The 23,611-nt window shown below is 55.8% G+C and overlaps 3 protein-coding genes across 5 annotated transcripts; 1 reads left to right on the top strand and 2 right to left on the bottom strand.

Moving 5' to 3' along the window:
* Window positions 1–2,085: 2,085 nt before the first annotated feature.
* Ahsp (alpha hemoglobin stabilizing protein) lies at window positions 2,086–8,822 on the bottom strand. Of its 2 annotated transcripts, none has more exons than XM_005405323.2 (4): window positions 6,206–8,822; window positions 2,911–3,086; window positions 2,662–2,736; window positions 2,086–2,446 (listed from the first exon to the last, which is right to left on the bottom strand). In XM_005405323.2, exons 3-4 carry the CDS (start codon window positions 2,734–2,736, stop codon window positions 2,213–2,215), a joined length of 309 nt encoding a protein of 102 aa, XP_005405380.1. In that variant the 5' UTR covers window positions 2,911–3,086; window positions 6,206–8,822; the 3' UTR covers window positions 2,086–2,212. The 2 variants fall into 2 exon arrangements, with proteins under 2 accessions (XP_005405380.1, XP_005405381.1); XM_005405324.2 differs by having other exon boundaries at window positions 2,911–3,036.
* On the top strand, window positions 5,574–16,965 carry LOC102008546 (chromosome unknown open reading frame, human C16orf58). The gene is made up of 13 exons (XM_005405326.2): window positions 5,574–5,972; window positions 6,066–6,180; window positions 8,835–8,880; window positions 9,734–9,766; window positions 9,857–9,962; window positions 12,079–12,180; window positions 14,140–14,210; window positions 14,286–14,470; window positions 14,553–14,610; window positions 15,162–15,232; window positions 15,781–15,924; window positions 16,031–16,108; window positions 16,547–16,965. Exons 1-13 carry the CDS (start codon window positions 5,673–5,675, stop codon window positions 16,642–16,644), a joined length of 1,407 nt encoding a protein of 468 aa, XP_005405383.1. The 5' UTR covers window positions 5,574–5,672; the 3' UTR covers window positions 16,645–16,965.
* On the bottom strand, window positions 16,697–23,611 carry Slc5a2 (solute carrier family 5 (sodium/glucose cotransporter), member 2). Of its 2 annotated transcripts, XM_005405327.2 has the most exons (14): window positions 23,053–23,611; window positions 22,451–22,522; window positions 22,270–22,374; window positions 21,330–21,494; window positions 20,940–21,045; window positions 19,982–20,062; window positions 19,644–19,873; window positions 19,356–19,491; window positions 19,023–19,130; window positions 18,767–18,917; window positions 18,488–18,656; window positions 18,201–18,416; window positions 17,240–17,369; window positions 16,697–17,163 (listed from the first exon to the last, which is right to left on the bottom strand). In XM_005405327.2, exons 1-14 carry the CDS (start codon window positions 23,176–23,178, stop codon window positions 16,937–16,939), a joined length of 2,022 nt encoding a protein of 673 aa, XP_005405384.1. In that variant the 5' UTR covers window positions 23,179–23,611; the 3' UTR covers window positions 16,697–16,936. The 2 variants fall into 2 exon arrangements, with proteins under 2 accessions (XP_005405384.1, XP_013360331.1); XM_013504877.1 differs by lacking the exons at window positions 22,270–22,374; window positions 22,451–22,522; window positions 23,053–23,611 and adding an exon at window positions 21,885–21,973.

Genomic DNA, 23,611 nt, shown 5'->3' with positions numbered 1-23,611 from the left:
GTGTTCCCCTTGAAAAACTCCAAACTACAACAGTACCTTTATCTTTACTATGGACCATCAGGTCTTAATGGTTCATATCATTTCTGAAAAATAAAAATATTCCAAATGTTACTTCTAGGTAGACTTTTGATTGGATTCACAGGTAATAAGAATGTAAGAACATGCAGTGCCATTAAACAGTTTTTCTGTCCTAAAAGAATTTTTTGGCAGTGTCTCAAACACTGGTTAGAACAGAGTTCAGATGTTGAACTCCCCACCCACTGTAAGAATCCTTTCTACCACATCCCTATTGATTGGCCACTTCCTTTGAACACATGAGAAATGGTTAGCTAAATAGTTCCCAAGGCTGGATAGTTCTGATTTTTTTTGTTTTGTACCAGGAATAGAACTCAGGACCTCGTGCTTGCCAGGCAGGCGCTGATCCCCGGCCCTGACTGTTCTAAATTTATGGAAAGACTGTCTCTGTGAAGTGGGCCCAAAGTGGCTTTAGATGAATTTTGCAGCTATACTGCTCACAGCAACAATGCAAATATAACTTTTGCATACTGTTCTTCCGTCATGCTCTTCCACCCATGCATACTGAGCCAGGACTTTTTGCAAACATGGGGCTGTAGTCCCCACAGACAAATGAAGATTTCCTGGAAGGTACAACGGGAAAGCCCCAGCCACGTCTATGAGGGGCTCACAGGCTGTTTTCATGGGGCATCACCACTCTCTTGGTGAACCTGAGGCCTCCTCACACCTCTAAGGTTGGAACAATGGCTGCGGACACAGCTGGTTCCCTCTGTACCCTGAACAAGACTGCAAAACCAAAAGGGGGTAGGGTTCACAGTCAGGAAGAGAAAGCCTGCTGGTGACAGGAACTAGGGAACAACTCCTTCCAGACCCAAACTTTTCCCACAGAACAGGGGACACAGAAAGTCACTGCAGGTGGGAGGTCCTGGCATACACCTCACACCTCATCTGACTGACTTAGCCTTCTGGCCCACCCCTCCTTCCTGTGAACTCTCCCTGTGTGGGCGGTGGCCTCTCAGACACATAGCCTTGTGGACAAAATTTTAAAAATGAAAAAGGCTGGGTATGAAGTTCAGGGCAGAGCTCTCCTGGGTTCCATCTCCAGCACGAGGTAGGGAGGAGATTCGTTTATTTTTTTCCAAAGCCTGTAAGCCTGGCTCAGCCCTGGTACTATCCCACAGCCCAAAAGTAAGAGTATAGGAGTCTGACAGAAAGATTGGGGCATCTGGGAAATCTGCTCCGGGATCTGGGGCTGAGGGACAGAGAAGCCAAAGATAAGGAGTTTCAAGTCGGAAGTATAAGGGACACGCTGAAGGGCTCCCGAGATCCACTACAACTCCAAATTACTGTGATCCTCTGGGTGTCCGAGTTATAAGATCCTAGAGCACTGTTTAAACCAAAGCCGGGGGAACATGGAGGCAGTGGATCCGGTGCAGACCGAACAAGGAGATAGGCAACAACTTCCTGCTAGACAAATGCATCAGAGAGACTGGAGGGCTTCTGTCTCCTCCTTCTATCACCCTTCTTGACCCAGCACTTTTTCTTTAGGCCTTGGTTGCCTATCCCATCCTTCAGCCTATGTTAATATGTGGGAAAGAGAGGTCCAGAGGTCTGGTTGGCGGCCGTGGCAGAGGAGCGGGTCTGAACACACTCAGACTCGTCATGTCCTCGGCACACCGAGTGAGTCGCCCTGCCTAGGCTGTCCCGCTCTGACCTCTTACTTTCGCACAGCCCCCAGCCAAAAGTACCGCCTCCAAACCACTCCCCTAGCCCGCCTCCATTGCCACGCCTCTAGCCTACTCAATAAAATGCCTGGTACTTCCGCAATAAAGTGGATCTGCGCCATCAGCCTGGTCTCCGGTGTCTTCTTTGCACCGTGTCGCCGCTTACCACGGGCCCAGGTCCCTCAACCCACGGAGGTTCAACCTCATTAGTATACAAGGAGTTACTAAAACTGCTCACCTTTGCTGCTGAATTAAGGCCCCCAAGAGCACATCTAAGAAGGAGAGTTGAACAAGGAGGGACCAACTGCCTTCCTAAGTCAGAGAGAAACAACGAAGTGCCAGAAGGTTCAGTCAAACTGGTATTTATTGGGATGTCAGGGTAGAGCAACACCCTAAAGGACCATCACCTGAGGACAGGAAGAGCACGGGGCAGGACTGCCGGGCCCTTAGACAGGAAGGCCTGGGCCTCTGGGCTAGGAGGAAGGCGGTGCGTGATTCACGTCCTCATGGGACTTCAGGAAGGCCCTGTATTTGTCCAGGAAAGGGTTGGCCAGAGCCTTGAGCTCTCGCTGAAACTCCTGCAGGGCTTTGTCTTGCTCTTCCTTCTCCCCTGCCATCCGCTGCCCGTAAAAGTTGAGGTAGATGTTCATCCAGTCATCCACGATCACCACCATGTCTTCTTCTGTGATCAGAGGGTTATCAAAGACCTGGGGGACGGGGCCAGGCGAGATAGAACGAGACTCAAGAGTATCAGAAGAGGCTCACGAACTCTCCCATCCTCTTTTCTCTAATTTGTGTTCCCTGTCCTTAGTTGTTTCTATCACCCCCACCATTTCCCTCACAGCTTACAGTTATTTCCCCGGAGTAACTGCCCTCACCCAACACATCCTTTCCACACCTACCCAGCACGTAGCCTCCTTACCTGCTGATTCAGCAGAACATTAAATTCCTTCATTCCCGTAGAAATGAGGTCCTTATTGGCCTGAAGAAGAGCCATCTGCCTACAGAAAAAGGTAGAATGTAAATAGCCTTTTCCCTCACTGGTGGGTGTTTCCCCCAATCCTCTCACTCCCCCTTAAAGACCCCGCATCCCCTGCAGGGTCACCTCCTCCCCAAAACCCTGCAAATCCTGCTGGGCTCTGAGCTCACATTTCTTCCAAGTTGGACTCACCTTCAGATCCAGCGGCACAGTCTGTTTTACCCACACACTTCAGGGTACGTAGCTACTTTGCGTTCAGCTGGGCGCAGGCAAGGACTCAAGTGTCGGCTTGGGAAGGAAACGCCCTACAACTAGGTCCTGAGAGAAGATGATAGGTCAGCTTGGGTGGAGAGTCAGGGTGAGGCTTCCTTGGAGTGAGAAAGATAGGGAGGCTAAGAAAGACAGATAAATGAAGAGATCCAGAAAATGCAAGACCAAACCCAAAACATACATCTGCCCTCTCCCTGACAACCAATGGCCCAGCTCCAAAGGCGAAGGAAACGAACACCAAGCCCCTGCTGCCAGGCAGGCACGTTCACACCCTGGCCACAGCGGGAGGGCAATTACTGTCCAGCTCCAGCGATGGTCCAGTAATAGCAGCTTCCACTGCATCTCTTCATTGGTGCCCAGTGCTGTTTCAAGCATGCATTCATCATTATTAAAAATACCCTTTTAGACACATTTTGCTGAGAGCCATCTATGAGAGGCCAGGAGGGGACCCTGCCCGCGTGTGCTCCCCAAGAATGGACACGAGTTAGTCTTGTTCACCACCGTATCGCCCAGTACTCAGTAAAGCAGAGATGCTTTTTCTTCTTTTTAAATAGTTTTCCTAACGTCTGTTTTCAACAGATTTGTGTCATTTTTGCCCTCACCAAAATAACCGGCATTAAAGCTGTGCATCTTTACCCAAGATCTCCCTCATAGGTACGAACTCAGACAGAACCTGCATTCAGAGGAAGGTCTTCTGGTGGAATTCATTCATAGAAGCTGGCCTCAGACGTCAGCACACTCACAGAAGCTAACATTAAAATTACAACAGAACGCTTGTAACCCTTCAATTTTTTGATCTACCAGGACACTTAAATTTTTTTTTTAACATGTACTCAGGTTTTTCACAGTCTCTTGAGAGACTCTGGATGGGAGAATCTGCCCCAGATAAGGTGAGGAAGGGTAGAAGGGCGTTCCAGGCTGAAGTCCAGGAGGAAGGTGATAGGGAGAAAGAGAAGTTCAAGTAGCAAGTTGTAAGCTGGGGTCGAATGGGGAAGGGGACAGTAACCATGATAGTTTATTTTCTTACTAGAAAGAAAAGAGAAAGGATGCTTTTGGCAAATTTCTAGTTTGGTTTCATTACACTGCACTAAATGGAAGGAAAGGGGAGAGGAAGAGATAGGTTTGGAGGGAGAGAAACACTGGCTTTAGATGCTTCCCCCAGTTCCATGGACCCTCTCCCCAAGTAAACACACAAGAACCTTCTCCCTCTCTCCCTTTCCTCTCCTCCTCCCCTTCCTTCTCTCTTCCTCCTTCTCGTCTCTCTTCTTCTCTCTTGATACTGGAGATTTGCACCTGGGGCCTTGGCACTGAGCTATATCTCCAGCACTATTTTATTTATCTATCGTAGTGGTACTGGGGATTGAACCCAGGGTCTTGAAATGTTACTTTTGTTCTCATTTTTGTTATCGCTGGGCCATTGGTCATAGCAACTGGGAGCGCTGAAAGTCTAGCTGCCTGGTTTAAGAATAAACCCCTGAAGTTTTGGCTGGCTATGCAGTCCAGCTGTGCACACTGTTTGACCCTGAAATTTCATTATGCTGTGTAGGCATATTTTTGGTCTGAGACCTAATAGATGGTTATAAACGTTATTATTACACTGAGGTCTTTTTGTCTTACTATAATTGACAAAGCTTGTTTTATTCTCCTTTGTCCCCCCAGGCCTGCTAATGTCTAACTACTTGCCTAACACCCTCACGCATTAAGGACTTCTCTGAAGCCCCCTCACAGAACAGTCTTAAGTAATCTAGAGCAGGGACTGGACCAGGACTAGCTACCCTGACAGCTTGGCCACACCTCCACCCGCTCCATCCTGGAAGCTATACAAACTTCCCAACCCTTGCCTTTGTTCCCCTTTTTTTTTTTTTTTTTTGGTTTTGTTTTTTTCAGACAGGGTCTCACTATGCAGTTCAGGCTGGCCTTGAACTCACTCTGTAGCCCAGGCTGGCCTCAAACTCGCAACCATCCTCCTGCCTCAGCCTCCCGAGTGCTGGGATTACAGGCATGAGCCACTACGCCCGGTGTGTTCCCCTTTTCTACAAAACTTCAAAAAAGTTTTTGTCAGACCCTGGAAGTCAGGTCTTACATAGCTATCTGCTCTCTGCATGGTCATGCTGATTAAAGCTCTTTTTTTTGTGCACTTCGCTAATGACTGTTCGGAAGCCGGTGGCCAGCCTGGTCTGTTGGGACCCCCAAGCCAGGGCTTTCAACTTATAGCTCTGTGAACAGTCATGCATTCATTCATTAATATCTTCGAGCACCTGCTATAAGTTAGGTACTACTGGGGAGAAAATTATGGTCCCTGGCCTCCCAGGAACGAAGGCACCTGAGGCCCAGAGAAGGACCCTGGCTTGCTCAAAGTCATACAACTAAAAATTGAGCTCAAGGGAGTCTCCACCTTAACCACTTCCCTAAAGATGCTTTCTGTCCTTCTCCCCATTACTGAAAGTTGTAAGCCACAAGAAATTCCGTCTGGGTTTTGCAGGGCCAAGGCGCCCTGGTTGCTCCTGCAGCCAAGGCTGGCCCCCCTCTGCGGTGTGTGACGCAGGGCCGGAAGGTCAAAGGGCACAGTGTCCGGTTTGCCAGCTGTACAAAGGAAGATTGCCCCTCGGCAGCCGCCATAGGCCAGCCGGAAGCCTAACTTGTTGCGTTGCTTTTTTAGCAGGGCTGGAGCGGAGAGATCCAGGATGGCTGACGCGGCGGGTCGGGAGAGCACGCTGTGCTCCGAGCAGTTCGGCTCCGAGGCCGCGCGGAGCTGCCGCGCGGCGGCGGACGGCAGCCTGCAGTGGGAGGCGGGGGGCTGGCCCTGGTGGAGGATCTCCCACGCCTTCACCCCGAAACGCGAAGGAGCCGAGCGGGGCGGCAGGGGGCCCCCCATGGCCGCGATGCCGCCCCTCTCGGGCCTCAAGGCCGTGTTGCTGCCCCAGGGCTTCCCGGACAGCGTCAGCCCCGACTACGTGCCGTACCAGACGTGGGACTCGGTGCAGGTGCGCGGGCGGCGGGGGCGGGGCGGGGCCCGAGGCCGCCGGGACGGGAGGTAACCTCCCCGGGCTCGCGCACCCCCTTCTTTCTCCCCCCAGGCCTTCGCCTCCAGCCTCTCCGGCGCCCTGGCCACCCACGCGGTCATGCTGGGCTTGGGGGTGGGGAACGCGGAGGCCTCCCTGGCGGCCGCCACGGCCACCTGGCTCGTGAAAGGTGAGCTGGACCCTCGCAGCGCTACCTGTTGGCTCAGCCGAGCCCGCTCCCTGGCCTCTCGGTGCTCCGACCGTGCAGCCCCGCCCCGCCCCCGCCAGCCGGTGTCTGCGTTGCGATGTGTGCATTTGTGCGCGGTTAGTTAGCATCCAGCTCCCTCGAGCACCTAGGTTTTGGTACGTCATCTTTTTTTTTAAAAGATAGTAAACGAGAAAAAAAAAAAAACAGCAGCATACCAACGTCACAAACATAAACGAAACAAAGCAAGAACATTAAAAGTGGTACAGGGTTTCAAGACAAAATGATAGGAATTAACAGTGGTTGTTATATTACATATTGTTAGCTTCAACTGCGTTGCTCAGATTTTAGTACGTCATCTTATTACCCACAGCTAGAATATCCTCCTCGTGCGCACCAGCCCAGCCGCTGCCCTTGTTTCCCTTATAAATCGTCTGGATCCCATGGCCAGGCAAGATGGTGCCTGCGTGCACGTAATTCCCAGCTCTTGAGAGGCTCAGGCGGGAGGGTCGCCGCGAGTTCCAGGCCAGCCTGGGCTATATAGCAAGTCCCTGTTTCAAAATTAAATAAATGAATGAATAAATATCCGAGATCCGTAAAATAAGTGTTCCTTCCCCTTCACCTCTATTGAAAATGCAATTTATTTAATAAAACTGCCAGCTGCGTAGGATGGTGGAAATTGGTTAGTTCCAGGAAAAAAGGAATTGGTCCTAAATAGGAAAGAGAAAGCTCTGGAAAGGATGAAAAGTACTCTGAATCCTCTGGGATATTAGATGTGCTGTCATAATTATAGTGACCATTTGCTGATTGTATTCAGCTTTGTGAAAAACAAGTAAGAAGGAAAAAAAAAAAAAAAAGGATAAAATTTGGTACTCTGCCACCTAGAGAGAAGTAGAGAAAAAAAAGGAAAACCTGTTTCCAGTTCTGTTTCCCTGTCCTTTGTCATTCACTCCTGTTCCCCAGGGGTATTTAAATCGGACTGAAGGGGATGCTAATTCTCCTACGTCTTCCTGGCCACATCTCTGATGATTCTCCCTGAATCTCGGAAAATCAGGAGGCTTCTGCTTATGCCCGCACAGTTAAGACTGAGCGGACTGAGCAAGCTGTCTAGATAATAGTCACCTGTTTAGAAAGGCGCGTCTCTGACGGTGTGGGAAAACACTAGAAGCCGTGGTGATCTGTGCCTTGTCCTGGATGTCTATTTTTTTGAATACTAGCAATAATAATTCATGCTGACCGTGCTTATTATGTCAGTCTTTCTGTGTACTGATTTGATCTTCGTGGCATCTGAAGATCTTGCCATTCTCCCCATTTTGTAAAGGGGTAAACTGAGGCAATAGTAACTTGCCCAGGGTCACGCATGCATTAAATGACAGGACCTAGATTTGAGCCCAGTTGATTTATCACCGCAGTCCGTTTCCACGTCAGTGCACTATGCTACACTTGGATCTTTTCCATTGCTGTCCTGGTGGCTGTTTTTGGAATGCAGTTGGGTCGATTTTTTGTGTCATTTCTAAGCACCCAGTCTTTATCATGAGCATGGAAGCTGTATGTGCCCTTGGCTCAGATATGTTAAGAAAACAGAAGGCCATTTTAAGATATGAAAAAATACCTACTCTGTTAATTAGAAAGGATTTTACAAGCTTGTTTCCATCAAACATAGGAAATTTATATACAGAGCTTCATATTAAAAACACCCTTGGAATTTTATGATGTGATCGTTTTCAGTTACAGACCTCCACTGGAATTATGTTAATTGCCATAACTAACAGTGGTAGTACTGCTGGCAGCTAGTATCATGACGGCCTATGTATCTTATTCTCTGCAGGAGCCAGTTCATTTTTTAGATGGAAAAACAGGCACAGATAGGCCAAGGAACTTGTCTCAGATCACTTAGGGCCAGAATTTAGACCCAGGCCAACTTACTCTCTGTCCCATTCTTATCTACCACACTTTTTTTGGCTATTTAAGATTTTAGAGTGAAGCCAAATACAGTTTGTGAACAGCTGATTCCCTAGTAAACCTTACAGCTCTACTAATTTTGAGCAAAAAAAGAATAGGTGAAAAGATCAAGTTTCTCATTCTAGTGAACAATACTGTCTTTCAGGCAGTAGGGAGGGCATCCTACAGCCACCTTCCAGGTTTGTAAAGATCCCTGCATACTGCTTCCCACAGAAAGGTAGACAAGACCCCCATTTTGTCAAGGGCCCAGGGAGGATGCCCACTTAATAGGATATGAGTCAAGGGGGAAAAAATTAAGTCTGATCCAGTAGGCCCTCTGTCAACCAGTAAAAATAATCTTGCCATGTTCAGAGTACTACATTAAGTCAGTATAAGAACCTTAAGTGGAAGGGTGAACATTTGGTTTAGAACATTATATACTTGAAGGGAAGAGATCAAGGTGAGAGAAAGGAGGAGGGCCATGGAAGGTGTTACTGCAGACCGGCTAGGAGCCCAGTGGGTATGTGTTCTCTTGAGTACGTAGGAAAGGACAGCTGGGTCTGAGCACTGCATGTCTGTCTAGAACTTACTGTACCAGACTGAGCTGCCGAGGCCACTGTGACCCACTGTTGCTAGGGTGCTGTCGGCTCTGAGCTCCAGACTCCTCCCTGTTCTAACCAGTGCCTTCTCTCCCCCAGATTCGACTGGCATGCTGGGCCGCATCGTCTTTGCCTGGTGGAAAGGGTGAGTTTCTTTTCCCAGTCAGAGGCTCCTGCAGTGCACCCCAGTGTCAGGGTAATGATAGCAACCGCGTCAGCCTTCGCTGTGACTCTGCAGGTCAGTGCAGTGGTCTGCAAAGGCGGTGTCCCATGGCACGTAAGAAGTGCTCGTGACACTAGCTCGAACTTGCCCCACAAGCCCTGTGTGTTACCTCTAGTCCTTACGATACCTTTGTAGGGTGAGACTGAACGTGCACATTTTAATGATGTGAAACACGTCCAGAAGGGCGAAGTTACTTCCTAAGCTACACGGCCTGTACTCTTTCCATGGTATCAGGCTGTTTCGGACAGAACCCTAGACCAAGCCCGACGCACCCAGGAACGCTGCCTTTCCCCGCAGGAGATTTCACATTACGGCTCAGCGAATGCTGCACATTCTGCACTGGGCTGGGAGCTGCAGCAGCTCCTGGTGGTGGGATCTGAGAGAAATGGTCTCCAAGTGTATGTGCACAAGCCAGGCAGACACAGAGACACGAAGAGGTAGCCATCGCGGCGTTGCAGTAGAGACAGCCTAGCCCTTTGCGCCAGGCCTCTTGTTGCCTCTACCCCTCCTCTCCACGTGCTCCACAGAGATCTGGGCTAGTTACCTGTGACCTGCAGCGTATGGTAAATTTAGTGTTTACCAGACCGGGATACTTACTGTGTATGAACCTTTGCTGGGTGCCCTCAGCGAAACAAGCAGAACATGAGGACAGATGTCTGCCTGGAGACGTTTCTCCCTCAGCCCTTTAGACCGTCCCAAGGCTGGGACTGCCCACACTGCCCCAGCAGGTGTTTCCCCCTCAGCCTACGTTACAGCACCCTTTCCTCCCCAACAGGAGCAAGCTGGACTGCAACGTGAAGCAGTGGCGGTAAGGAGGGGCTGGGCAGAGGGGAGGTCGGGGCCCTTTATTGTGAACATTATTTTATTGGTGACCTCTAACCTCTGGTGCTTTCCCCAGACTTTTTGCTGATATCCTCAATGATGCAGCCATGTTCCTCGAGATTGTGGCCCCTGCGCTCCCGTTCTATTTCACTGTGACCGTCAGCACCAGCAACCTGGCCAAGGTACCCACTCCCTGGCACCTGTACACCCAGATACCTGCCTTGGTGGTGCTGTGTGTGAGCTCCTCTGGGACCTGTACTCATGGCACCTCTAAAAGAAAGACAGCGTTCACACATTTCTACTGAGATCCAGCCAGCTTTTCTGATCTTCTTCTAGCCCGGTGGTCCCTAGGGCCTCAGGCAGCCGGTCCAAGGCAGGTTTGGGACCACCATATTGAGTGCCTACGGCATGTTTGGCACAGAACACAGGGCCTCCCATCTATGAAAGGAAGCCCCAGTACCCGGATGAAGAATGGCCAGGGCATGCAGAAAACTCCCCTGAGGCTGGGTCCTGAGGAATGAGTTGAAGGTGCCGGGTGGGTCTTTGGGAGGAGGAAACAGGCCCACGGATGAGAAAACACTGCCGCTGAGTGAGGGGGCAGCCAGGTGGAGGCAAGCTCTTCTGTGCCGGGCGCTCTGACAGCGCCTTCAGCTTCATTCACCTGCAGAAGCTGAGGCCTGGGAAGCTGCAAGGCGGAACCTAGCCCGTCCTCACCAGGGTGTCAAGAACCTCCGCAGAGAGTGAAGCCTCAGGGGTTCACGCCAGACCCGTGTCAAAGGCCTGCTCTAAAATCGCTTGAGAATAGTGTTTCTGCACAAGCCCTGTTGGTGTCTGGGCGCAGCCGGTCTCTGTGCCAGGGGACACTTAGTTGTGCTGGTAGAGGCACTAAGTGTGACGAGCACCTCTTCCTCCAGCCCCCCCCCCCCCGTGGAGACCCCCAGAGAAGGGGGGGTCTGGAACCCCAGAGAAGACCCCCGCCTGGCTGCAGACCAAAGATCGTGATTTTGGGCATGTGTTCCCTTCTGCCCTAGAAGCTGCCTTTGGGCGACAGTCTCCTCATCTGTCAAGTAAGGGGATGGAACAGGGCCTGAACTCCCCCGTAGGGCCCCTCTCTAGGGTTCCAGTCTCAGGGACCAGCACTCCTTCCCCAGCTGCACCAGCCAGCAGCCTGGCTGTCGTGCGCGCCTCCTCCCACCGCCTTGTCCTCAGCCAGACCTCTACTGAGCGGTTACTTTCCTCCCTAACTTCCGCTCCCTGTCAGCGCCGCTGCTGAAGAAGCACCCTTCCGTCCTTGGAGTCTCTGCTTCGTCTCTCACTGTAGAACAGCCCAGTAATCCTTTAAAAGCGAAGATCAAGTCAGGTTCCTCCTCCCCTGCCCCGTTGCTGCTCTCTCAGGACACCGACCCTAACGAGACTTACAAGGCTCCGCACGGTCAGGGCCGTGCCGTCTCCAGCCTCCTTCCGCACCACTGGTCTCTGGGCTTCACAGACTGTTCCTCCGTCCTTGTAGTAGCTTGCTCGCTTCTTATCTGTTGGTCCTGAGCTTCATGGGGGTAGGGCCTGTGTCTGACTCATATCACAGCGCCTTAGTCGGTGTCTCACACCTACAAGAGGCCTGAGAAATGTGGGCTGGAAGAGGGTAATCTGTGACCTCCCCGGTGAGCTTTGCCCGCTTGAGATTTCAGAAGAAGAAATCCAGGTGCCACGGGAGGTCTGGGCCACTGGTGTAGGTTTGGAATTAGCCTGAAAGGCTGAATAGGGCTTCACTGAGACAGGAAGTGTAGCGAAATTACAAGCAGACTATAAACATAAATTTGGAAGCCAGACTGGGCCTGGTTGCTTAGCAAGGGAAAGGATGAGGGGAGGAGTTCTGGGTTAAGAGCGATTTTTAGGCCGGGCTCGGTGGCACACACCTGTAATCCCAGCACTTGGGAGGCTGAGGCAGGAGGTTGACCATAAATTCGAGGCCAGCCTGGGCTACATAGTATGTTCAAGGCCAGCCTAGAATGTATAGTGAGACCTTGTTGTCTCAGAAAAAAATTTCTTTTTAAAGAAAAAAAAGAATGACCTTTGGGCCTCCACCTTGGGGAAGGAAATGCATTTCCTTGGTGCCAGGTCCACAGGGTCATAGTTTCCCCCAGATGACAGCATTGCTTGGGGGCTGCAGGGCAGGAGCGAGACACCAAGCACAGCATGCAGAGCTGCGCTGTGCGGTCACCTGAGGCCCGGCACGAGCTAGGTGTTCAGCCACACAGCACAGGGCTGCTCTGACGTTCACGCGTCCTTTTCCCCGCGCAGTGCATTGTGAGTGTGGCTGGCGGGGCCACTCGGGCTGCACTGACCGTGCACCAGGCCCGGAGAAACAACATGGCCGACGTGTCAGCCAAGGACGGCAGCCAGGTGAGCAGCCGGCATGGGGGGCGGCTGTGGGGAGTGGAGGGGCCCGGTTTAGGAAACATGAAAGAAACCCCTGCGCACCCCTGTGAGGGATCCAGGTGGAAGACACCGGAAGAAACACAAGAGCTTCCTGCTGTGATTCTCAGGACGTGCAGTCCCGTCTGGGGGCACAGCTCTGATGGCAGCGAGTCCAGGCTGACCTCCTCGGCCCCCAGCTGCTGCCCTCTGCAGGCCGCCGCCCCGCCCTCAGAGCTGGTGGTCTGATCATGTGAGGTCCGGCATACAAAGGCAGGTCAAAACGAACTCAGCGTGCGGGGCTGTGAGCACTGCCCAGAGGGTTAGCGAACCCTTGTAGCACACCCTGCATCAGACCAAGGGGGTATGGAGAATGAACCCTGTCGGTATGAAATCCTCCCACATCGCTGCGCTAGGTGCCTACGGCCATTGCACCACGCAACTTTCAGGCTAGACCCAAGTCCTGTTCTCCTGATTTATAGGTGAGAGAAGTGAGAACTTGTGAGGTCCCAGAAATGGGAGTGGTTTTTGGTGCTGCCTTGATTTAGAAACCTCTGTGCTATCCAGGCCTTTCCAGCCTTCTGTTTTGTTTTGCCGATAATATAAGTCAAGCGAGTGTTTTTAAAGCATTCGCTGTGTGCCAGCGGTTCCCTTTCTGTGAGCTCATCCAGTCCTTGCAGTGCAATCGTGCTGTAAGTATTCGCGTGGCTTTACACGTGAGGAAATACAACAGAGCCATCCAGTCTGCCCGGGTGCCCTCGGCCAGGTCTCTTCTCTCGGGGATGGGTTGCATTAGTTCTTCCTGTCTCTTCCCGCTCTAATTGCAGAAGTTGCGTAAAGCAGGAGAAATCAGCTGGGCATGGTGGCGCACACCTGTAATCCCAGCATTCTGGGAGGCTGAGACAGGAGGATGACAAGTTTGAGCCCAGCTTGGGCAACTTAACAATATAGCCAGAACCTGTCTGAAAATAAAGCCTGGGCTTCCATCCCCATTACTGGGGGGCAGCGGGAGTGAGAGAAATAAGAACCATCCAGGCCCTTCTCTAAGATCTCCGGTTTTGTGCCCGTTCTTTTTCACCGGCTATTTCCTGGCCGCCAGCCCTGCCCCTACTCCTGGCCCCGTTGCTGTTCGTTGCAGGGCTCCGGGGCTTCCTGGGCCAGGCAGTAACATCCCAGCGCGGCCTGGGCGTCAGTTCCGCTGCAGGCCCTGCTGTCTGCTGAGTTTGCTTTCTTACCACTGTGCGTGGCTGCAGGGAATGACTGACTTCTCAGGAGCTCCCTCTGCTCCTGGGCCCCGGTTTGCTGACTCATCCACAGCCCAACCCGAACCCTTTGCCGGGACTGAGTATGAAGAGCTCTAGCTTCAGGCGCTCCTGTGCCAGGACCAGCTCTCCCTGGGCCTCCAGTAGTCAGGGGCACCTGCACGAGTCCCTCCTCCCTCCGGACGAGTTGGGGGCAGGCAGCCTGAGGACTTCTGCCCTTGGGGGACTTCCGTCTGACCCCAGAGGGTTCTGATAACATCAGTTCACAAGGGCTTGGGTCCTGTGCTTTGCTTCCGGAGTAGTTTTTGGCCCCTTTGCAGGTTTGCTTGCCAGATATTGAGTGCCAAGGGATTTGACAGAGATCTACCTCTTAGCACGGTGTAAAAGCGGTCCCCCAAAACAGGTCCCCCAAAACAGGGAGTGCCTGGTACGGGGCTTCTCAGCTGCTCTTGCAAAACAGAAGGCGAGTTCCAAGGGTCGTGTGAGGGCACTGCTACCTCCTGCGCGGAGGAGCAGCTGGCTTCTAAAGGGCAGCTGGCTCGCCCAAAGTGTTAAAACTCACCTTGGCGCCCCCGCCGCAGCCCTGGCAGTCCCGGAGCAGGGAGGAGCGCGGTGAGAAGCACCCAAGGATGTGAGTGCAGGCAGGGGTCACCCCCCGACTCCCGACCCCTCTGCCCCTTTCCAGGAGACGCTGGTGAACCTCGCGGGGCTCTTGGTCAGCCTTGCGATGCTTCCTCTGGTGTCCGGCTGCCCGAGGTAAGCCGGGAGCAGGGCTGGGGGGAGGTGCCCCGCCGGCCCCTCCCGCACGGCCACCTCACTCTCTTGCCTCAGCCTCAGCCTCGGATGTTTCTTCCTCCTCACTGCCCTCCACATCTATGCCAACTACCGGGCGGTGCGTGCCCTCGTCATGGAGACCCTGAATGAGAAGAGGCTCCAGCTGGTCTTGAAGCACTTTCTGCAGAGGGGGGAGGTACTTGACACCGCTTCAGCCAATCAGATGGAGCCGCTCTGGACAGGTGACCCCAAGCCCTTGGTCCCGCGTCCTGCGCCTCCCAGCCTCTGCCCATGCCTGTGCGTCCTGACTCCTGCTCCCCACAGGTTTCTGGCCGTCGCTGTCTCTGTCGCTAGGAGTTCCTCTACACTGCGTGGTCTCCAGGTGAGTGGCCCCGTGTCTCCCACACACCACGTCCCCCTCCCACACCTGCCTCACGTGCTTCTTGCTCTGGTACCGCTGGCCTCACTGACCAGGGCCCACCTCTCTGTTCCGGGTTTTTCATTTCCTCTAAACAGACTTGAGGCCAGCGTGAGAGCCTGAGGGCAGCAGTGTGCGACTGAGTAGGTAGAAGAGATGTATTTGCCGGGCGTGGTGGCTCACGCCTGTAATCCCAGCACTCGGGAGGCTGAGGCAGGAGGATTGCAATGAGTTCAAGGCCAGCCTGCACTGTATACCGAGACGCTGTCTCAAAAAAAACCAAAAAAAACCAAAAAAAACCAAAACAAACGAAATACAAGATAGATGCAGGAAGGACCGTGGCTGGGAATGGGAGACTGGACTGTGGGGAAAGGAAGGGCGGGCGTGGGCTGGGTGTAACAGGAACAGATGGGGAGTGAGTGAAAGGGCGCAGACGGGCAGGTGGGGCTGACGGTTTGCCCAGGTGGAGGCCGCTGCCTTGGCTTCCCCCTCCCCCACCGTCTCCTCTCCGCCAGTGTCTCCGAGCTGCAGCAGCTGGTTGAGGGGCACCAAGAACCCTATCTGCTCTGCTGGAACCAGTCACGAAGTGAGTGTGCCACGTTCTTCCAGCCGTGGACTCGGGCTCCTGGGCTCAGCTCACCCCGTCCCAGTTCAGTGCTCAGCGGTGGGCGCTGCAAACTAAAGCTGACGCGCTCACGTCCCGGGCGCCTTTTGGAAGTCAGTTTAGCCCTCCGCTGCCTTGTGACCTGTCGTGTTTGTCTGTGGCTCATAGGAGGTGGTTATGTAAAAGCACGTTGGGTATTGCCACACACTCAAAGGGGTGGTGCCCTTTGGCCATCCCCGGGAAAGGGTTCTCTACAACGCCCCTCTTGGCAAAACCATCCTTGCGATTGCTGATCTGCTCGTGGGATTAATTCTCACTGGCACGCCTCACTGAGCGCTGTGAAGCTGTATTTGAACACTGGACGTTTCAGTTTGGCCAGAGCATTGGGAAGCAACGGGAAATGAAGCTGCACAGGAAGGGTTGGGGAAAGGGCCCTCGATGCCCGGCGAGGGCGTCTGGGGGAACAGGGTTGAGGGTGTGTGGAGAGGTAGCCCTTCCCTGATACCCTGCCTTCCCCTGGGTCTCTGCAGACCAGGTGCAGGTAGTTCTGAGCCAGATGGCAGGCCCGGAAGCAGTCCTAAAGGCTGCCACCCACGGGCTGCTGCTGGGAGCCCTGCGGGAAGATGGGCCCCTTCCACGAGAGCTGGAGGAACTGAGGAGCCGGTTACGGGCAGGTAAGAGCCTCGTGGTCTGGACGTTGGGGCCTCAGAGCACGGGTGAGGAGGACAGGGATTGTGTCCTTGGAGGACGTAAGAGCTTCTGGTTCTGCACCTGCCTCAGGTCCTGGGAACGATAGCTGGGCCATCGTCAGGGAGAGCTATGGAGTGCTGGACAGGCTGTTCCCCACGTTTTTGGAAGGTAATTCAGGTGCCATATCTTCTTATCCCCCAGGGCCCTCCTATACTCACCCCACGCTTTCACCTGGGGAATAAAAGACCGGGCTTCTCTGCGGTATCTTAAGGCTAGGGCTCAGTTTCCCTCTGTGGAGTGGGGAGCTTAGGATGGCCTCTGAGGCTGTGTTGGTGTCCACAGTCTGTGTAACCCCAGTTGGCCTTTAAGAACTAGGGGTGGGAGTAGGGCTGATGTACTGATAAAGACCTTTTATTTAGAGCTTCCTCTGTTCTGCCCCTTTTCTATGTATTGTCTCGAATTTTGGCTGCATTCACATGAGAGTTCAGCCTAAAGTTACCCCGGAGATCGCCCAGGCAGCGCACCAGGGCTGTATCTGCTCTGTGCCGCTGCGTAGTCCCCCGGCAGCCCCGCCTCCCCCCAGCATCACCCGTCTCCTCTCCCCAGGCCTGCGGGCCACCGGCTGGCAGACCGAGAAGCACCAGCTCGAGGTGGACGAGTGGAGGGCTACGTGGCTCCTGTCTCCGGAAAAGAAGGACTTGTGAGCAGCTGCGGTGGGGCCCAGGACGGGAGCCTGGCGTGTAGGCCACAGCAGGACACGGGAAGAGCGACTTTATTTATGCTTAGGCTGCAGCAGGGTGGCCAAGGCCTCCGAGGAAACGACTGCCGGTCAGGTGCACTGGGCCCCAGGCAGAGAGGAAGCAGGGAGGAGGAGGACCGGGGCCTTCCCACCCTTGCCCGTTCTCCTTTTCGGAGGACCGCTGCAGGCTCCCCACCCCCACTACTGTGAGGCTGAACCCTGCTCCATTGTGGCTTAGGTGTCCAACGCATTTGCCTTCATGCATAAAAGCCCCACAGGAACACGGCCACCGTCATCATGAGCAGGGCATTGAGGTTGACGACACGGGCCCAGCGTGGGTCCTCGCTGATGTCCTCCAGCCTCCTGGCTGTTGCAGCCGCCACTTCCTCAGCCGGGGGTGGGGGGCGGCCTGCCCGGCCCCTGCTCATGCCACAGAACCACAGCAGGCACCGGCGGAGCGGGCCAGGGGCCGGGGACCGGGGCCCTGGGGGAAATCGAGGCCGCGCGGTTAGTTGGCAGGAGGTTGGCTTCGCAGGGCCGCCTCCCCGGGCAGTTCTTACCCTCCGTCTCCTCCGCGCGCTCTGGCAGCCCGTTCTGCACCGGGCAGGGTGTGGGGGCCTCCGGTTCCTCAGCATCCAGGTCCTCCCGCTCCTCCTGGCTGTGCCGGAGACTGAAAACCAGGCGGTGGAGCTGGGCGGGCGGAAGCGGGGCGAGTGGGGGTTGTGCTCTGGCCCCAGCTGTGCTCTGCACACCGGCTGTCACGGCCTCCTTCCCCTCCCACGCCTGCCCCTTTGCCCTCGGGCTGAGCCCCGAATTCCTCAGCTGGGTATTTAAAGCTACCGGCTGTGCGCACCCCAGCCTCATCACCCGAGTGACCTGTCCACCCTCACAGCTGTAGCCTCCCGGTTCTGCTGCCTGTGTTCGTGCCTGTGAGGTCTGTTCAGCCGCCCCCTTCCCCCAGCGCAGCTCCGTATCTTGTCCCTGCCGTCCGCTGCGCTGGGAGCCCCGTCCCTGGGGCGGCGCACAGCCAGCCCCTTTTGTGGGTTTTCGAGGTGATGCTGTGTTCCTCTCAGCCTGTCTCGTGTTTTGTATCCCAAAGTCCAGGCTTTGGGGAGCTTTAATCACCAACCTGCCAAAGTGTTCAGCTCAAACCCCCCTCAGCCACTTCAAATAAATGTCATCCGAGTGAGAATCTCTGCTTGCTCTGTAACTGCAGCTTCACACTGGACTCCTGCGCTCGCCCCTCGACCTCAGTGTAGGAATTCCCACCTTCCCTGCTGAATGGGGTTTTTTGTTTTGTTTTGTTTTTTGTTTTTTTTCTTTTTGAGACAGAGTCTCGCTCTTGAGTGCAGGCTGGCCTTGAGCTCACTTTGTAGCCCAAGCTGGTCTCGAACTCGCAACGGTCCTTCTGCCTCAGCCTCCGGAGTGCTGGGCTTACAGGCGTGCACCACCACGCCTGGCCCCACTGCATGGAAATGGGTCTGCACAGTGCCCGTCCTGTCCGCGGAGGCCACCACTCACATGCTTGCGTGGGATGGGCGCGGTGCACAGGGACACCACAAGGGTGAGGAGGCCGGAGCAGACGAAGAGCACGATGGCGAAGTACAGGTAGTGCACCCGGCAGATGAGCGCCGGGCACGCCGAGGGCCGCACGCAGCTGCCCGTGCCGAAGGAGAACTCGGGAATGAGGCGCGCCAGGCCCATCAGCAGGCCCCCGATCAGCCCCCAGAAGGCGCCCTGCGGGGGAGACAGCGTCAGCCTCAGGGTGTCAGGCGCTGCCCGAGCTCGAAGGTGCGCGTGCCGCTCACCTTCTCGTTAACCCGGGGCACGAAGACTGCGAGCACGAAGATGGCGGACACGGGGGGCGCCAGGTAGCTGGAGACCGACTGGATGTAATCGAAAAGCTGCCCGCCCTGTGCGGCCTGCACTATCGGAAGCCAGGCCACCGACACCGCCACAATGAACACCACCCAGAGCCTGCAGTGGGGGCCATCGAGTGATTTCAGCCAGGACCCTCCGGTCCTGTAATCCTCCGTGCCCCAACCCAGGCTAATCCGTGAGGCAGGAGGGCGAAAGCCGAGGCCCACCGTCCGACTAGCAGCAGCTCCCCGTCGCCCGCATGGGGCCGCAGGCGGGTGTAGATGTCCATGGTGAAGAGCGTGCTGCTGCTGTTAAAGATGGAGGCCAGCGAGGACATGAGCGCCGCCAGCATGACGGCCAGCATGAGTCCACGCAGACCTGTAGCCGAACAGGAGCTGTAAAAGCGGGGTCGCCCTTCCGCAAGGGCAGTGTCCCAGGTCCCTGCTCGTGTGGGCAAGGGACAGCGCACGGGCCTGCCCTCACCGTTGGGCATCAGCTTCACCACAAGCCGTGGGTAGGCAATGTTGGAGCAGCCCACCTCCGTGCCACACACGCGCTTACACACCTCGGGCACCACACAGGCCACTTCGTCTGCAAGAGAGTGGGTAGGATGGAGCCCGCCCTGGGGCCGAATCCTAGTGGAGGCTGGGAATCCTGGCAGGGGGGAGGTGGGACCTCTGGTCGGAGGCAGGACATCGTCACCAGCTTCCCTCATCTGAGGAGGGTGCCGGGAGGAGGACTGGCACTGGGGTCCTTACAGTAGAAAGGGGCTGGGCGCAGCCCAGAACTCGGGCAGGGCAGCGATGCGGACGTTACCCGGGTAGAGGATTCGGCTGATCATGCCTGGCATGACCATGAGGAACATGGGCATCAGCTTCAGGTAACCGCACAAGATGCAGCCCGCCTTGATGTGAGTCAGGTTCTTTCCAGCCAGGCAGCGCTGCACGATGACCTGTGACGAGGCGTGATCACCTGCCTGGGTGTGACCCCTGGACTCCAGCCCCTCGGGCCTGCCTCGGGCTGCCGTCCCCCTCCACCCCCGCTCTAGTTCCTGCGCGGCCTCCGGCTCAGCACTTTCCCTCGCTTGCTGCCCTGACCGCTCACCTGGTCACTGCACCAGTACCAGCCGGAGACGATGGTGAGCCCCACAAGCAGTGCAGGCCACGGCAGGTCCCCTGTCACAGGGTCCCGGAGCAGGTGATAGGAGTCAGGCCGAGGTCGATAGCAGGAGCCGGAGACGTTGCCCACAGCTGGATCCTCGGACACCGTCAGTGAGGTCACAGCTCCCAGGTACTTGTCAAAGAGGCCCGAATACCCACCCACTTCGTGGAAGGCTGTTCGGGAAAGGCAAACGCTAAGGCCCTTCCCAGGGTCCACACGCTGGAGACGTTGAGGCCCCTGCCCGGCCCCCGTGCCCCTCCCCCACTGGCTGAGCCCCGTACCGTAACCCATGAGGATGAGGGCCCCCCCAAGAATGACGAAGGTCTGCACCGTATCCGTGTACATCAGCGCTGCCAGTCCTCCTGCAACAGCGCCGAGTCAGTGGAGACAGCCCAGCCCCTGATCCCTAGCTCAGAGGGGCCTTCCTAAGATTCTGAAGAAGTTTCCTTTCTGGAGAACAAATTTCAAAACCATGGGCCAACCTCCGGACTCCTGCACTGCAGCGCCAGGAAGTACAGCCTGGAGAGCAGAGTGGCCTGAGTTTTAGGTTCCACTGAGGCCCCTTGGCCAGGCACCCACACGCAGGATCTCCTCTCTAGACTCCCTCTAGCCCCCAGCTCCCTCATCTAAATGGTAGGAGGGGGTGATTCTCTAGGGCCCACTTCTCATCCCATCCTATCCCGGTGACGGCACCAGACCCCGCTACCCTGCTCTGCTCTGCATCAGACTCAGGTCCCACCCTGGAATCCTCAGAGCTGCACTGTGGACAGAGATCTTAACTGACCAAATCCACTCCCCGGCATTTAAGAAGGGTAAAATCAGCCAGGTGTGGCAGCACACTCCTATAACCCCAGCACTTGGGAAGCTGAGGCAGGAGTATCACTGTGTGTTTGAGGCCAGCCTGGGCTGCATAGTAAGTTCAAGGCCAGCCTGATCTATGCGGTGAGACCCTGTCTCAAAAGGTGGTGTGGGGAGCAGAGTGGAAAATCTTCACTTCCCCAAGCCCCATTCAAGCCCCAAACCAGCTTGGCGCTGGACCTTCCAGTCCAAATCCAAGGGTCAGTGGGAAGAGAAAAAGTTTGTTCCCCAGGGGTTCTCCTGTTCGTTCTCCTCCCTGGACCATATCAGATTTGCGGGTCTCTTGCTCCCCGTTTCTTCTAGTTGCTCCCCGAAACCCCAGTCACAGCTCCCAACACACGTTCCGGGCCAGCTCCCCTCCCAGGCTTCTGCTGAAGCCACCTGTCACCGTATAAACCATGGTGATGCCCAGCAGCGCGATAACAGAGGCGTAGATGTTCCAGCCCAAGGCCTGCTGAATGAATATGGCCCCGGAGAACATGTCCACCTTGGGGAAGAGCAAGCACACAAGTCAGTGACCGCGTTCACCTCCTGCTCAATCCACAGTCCTAGGTGGCCACACTTCAAAGGGTCCCTCATTTCTTAACAGCCTGGTCGCATCTACTGTAGCCCTGGCCCCTGTGCCCTATTCCTCCCAGGCGCTGCCTCCACGGGGTTTCCACCAGGGTTTCCACCAGGGTTTCCCTGGCGCCGCGCGCTCGAACTCTCCCAGGCTTTGCGGGGCGGCCCCGCCCCTTCTAGGAGCCCGTCCCGGCCGCCGCGCATGCGCACCGAGATCTTGGTGAAGATGTACAGGAAAAGCGAGAGCAGCGACAGGTAGAGGCGGATGCGACGACCGCCGAAGCGTTTGCGCAGGTACTGCGGCATGGTGATGACGCCGGCGGTCAGGTACACCGGGGTGAAGAGCCAGCCCAGCAGCAGCACCACGAACAGCGCCTGTGGGCACAGCGCGCAGCCGAGCCGTGACTCCCGTCCGTCACTGTCCTCGCGCCCGAAGGAGCTGAGACTTTTCCTGCGCGGCCGCCCTCGGGCAAGCGGTCCCGGGCAGGTTCGCGCCAGGGCCCAGCGGGCAGCTGCGGATGATCCTGAGCCGCGGGCGCGAGGCACCAGTCTGGACACCCTCCTGGGCCCGTGCTGGGGCCCTCACCCCGCCAGGCCCCCTCGGGTCCCCTGCCGCCTGCACGCTGACCGCCGCAGCTGCCGCTGCCCCGCTCACCCAGACCTTTGTCCGCAAGGCTCCGCTCGGAGACCTCCTCCTCCTCCGGGCAGCCCTGCGCGCAAACCCTGTGATCCCCGCAACCCTCCAAGATGCTGCTCAGCCCAGACCTTTGCTCCTCTTCAGCTGCTGCAAAGGGCTTTCATTGGGCCCGGAAGATCTGCAGACCGCTACTCCAGAGGGCGTCTCCGTCTCGGAACTGCTCGACCCCCTTCAGGACGGAGTGTACCAGCGCCCGAGGGAGTGCCGGGTTCCAGCTCGCGCCGCGATCCAGGAGCAGGACCTGCCCCCGCCCTGAACGTGGGCGTCCCCTGCGTCCTGCTGCCCCCAAGCTGCGCCCATGACGCTCACTCCGGCCCAACTTCACCCCACCGTCAGGACGTCCCGCCTCCTCTCGTATTTCACCCACAACCCTCCCCGCCAGGAGCTTCCCCAGTGCGGGATCTTTCGAAGGTTCCCTCGGGGACAGGTTTGTGGTGGGGAACGAGCCCTTACATTCCACTCAAACCCAGCCACAGCCAAGCCGCTTGCAGCACCAGTCCCCGCGAGACCGACAAAGTGGCCGCTGCCGATGTTGCTGGCAAAGAGGGAGGCTCCGACCTGGGTGGCCAAGGGTGGGGGTGAGCCAGGCGGTCTCGCCAGGGCCCCTCCTGTTAACCAGCCCGGCCGCTCTCACCGGCCACCAGATCATGCTTCGTCCTGCCAGGAAGTAGCCACCAACGGTGCCTCTGTTGGTTCTGCACATAGACTGGCGAACAGAAGTGGGGGAGACTTGGGTTTAGGGGCACATCTTGGACTTCGTTGGCCTCCTCAACACATTCCTCCGCCTTCTTGCCTGCTGAAGATTAACCAGCACTCGACTCCCCTGATTGTGCATACCCCCACCCCCAGCCTCCTCCTAGACATCCGAGCCACCCAGACCCCCATCCTGGTGCCCAGCTCCTCAAGCCTGCTGTGGCGAATTCCGCCTGACTTTCCAGTGGGCCTTGGACATGGCCTATTGGCCAGCCACATGTGGACAGGGGAACAGAGACCTCATTTAAAACGCCCAGCTTGATTAAAACCCAGTGAGCCCCTCAACTAGCACCACCCAAAGGTGGGACAAGAAATGCAGGTTGACTGGGTTCTCTGAGGCCTTTAGATTTGCTCGCCTCCAGGCCGCGGGTTTTCCCTGCCCATGTCCAGGCATCCTTCCCCCACCAAAGTCTGGGGTCTCCCTGAAAGCTTTCCTCCCGGCCTCAGAAGCCCGTTCTCCGCCAACAACCTGCAACGTCTCACCCACAAGCCAACACCGATGACCAGCAGGAAATAAGCAGCGATGACCAGAATGTCAGCAGGATTGTCGATGAGGACTCTCTGGTCCCCCAGCGCTGGTTCAGAGCCTGCCTCTGTGTGTTCCTCCATTCTGCCCAGGATCTGCCCCTCAAGGGACCAGTCCCTGGGTTCCCCCAGGAGACGGATTAATGGTTACCTCAGGGGCAGTGAGCCGACAAGTCCCCCAGGTCTCGCCATCCCTCCCCAGCTCTATTTAGCTGAATCAGGTCCTATCAAGGCCGAAGGCTGGTCCTGGGGAGCTGTACCCTTTCAAGTTCTTCTCCTTCCCAGGTCCTGGCGTTCACCCACTCCCCAGTGTCCAGGCCTAGAATTACCTCTTCCACCCCCTAAAAAAATCTATCCTCTTCCAAGATCTTTTGTGAAAGGGGAGGGGATCAATGGATGGAGGAAAGGGGGATGGAGGGGAGAGGAAGAGTATGAACAGAAGGATTAAGACGTGTTACACACGGGTATCAACTCCTCACAGTGGAATCAATGTGTGCAGCAAACGTGTACTCATAAA

This window comes from Chinchilla lanigera, unplaced genomic scaffold, assembly GCF_000276665.1.
Source record: "Chinchilla lanigera isolate Chin_1 unplaced genomic scaffold, ChiLan1.0 scaffold00092, whole genome shotgun sequence".
NCBI lineage: Eukaryota > Metazoa > Chordata > Mammalia > Rodentia > Chinchillidae > Chinchilla > Chinchilla lanigera.
Note: the sequence above shows the minus strand (reverse complement) of the source record. Positions and strands in the feature narration are given on the sequence as shown.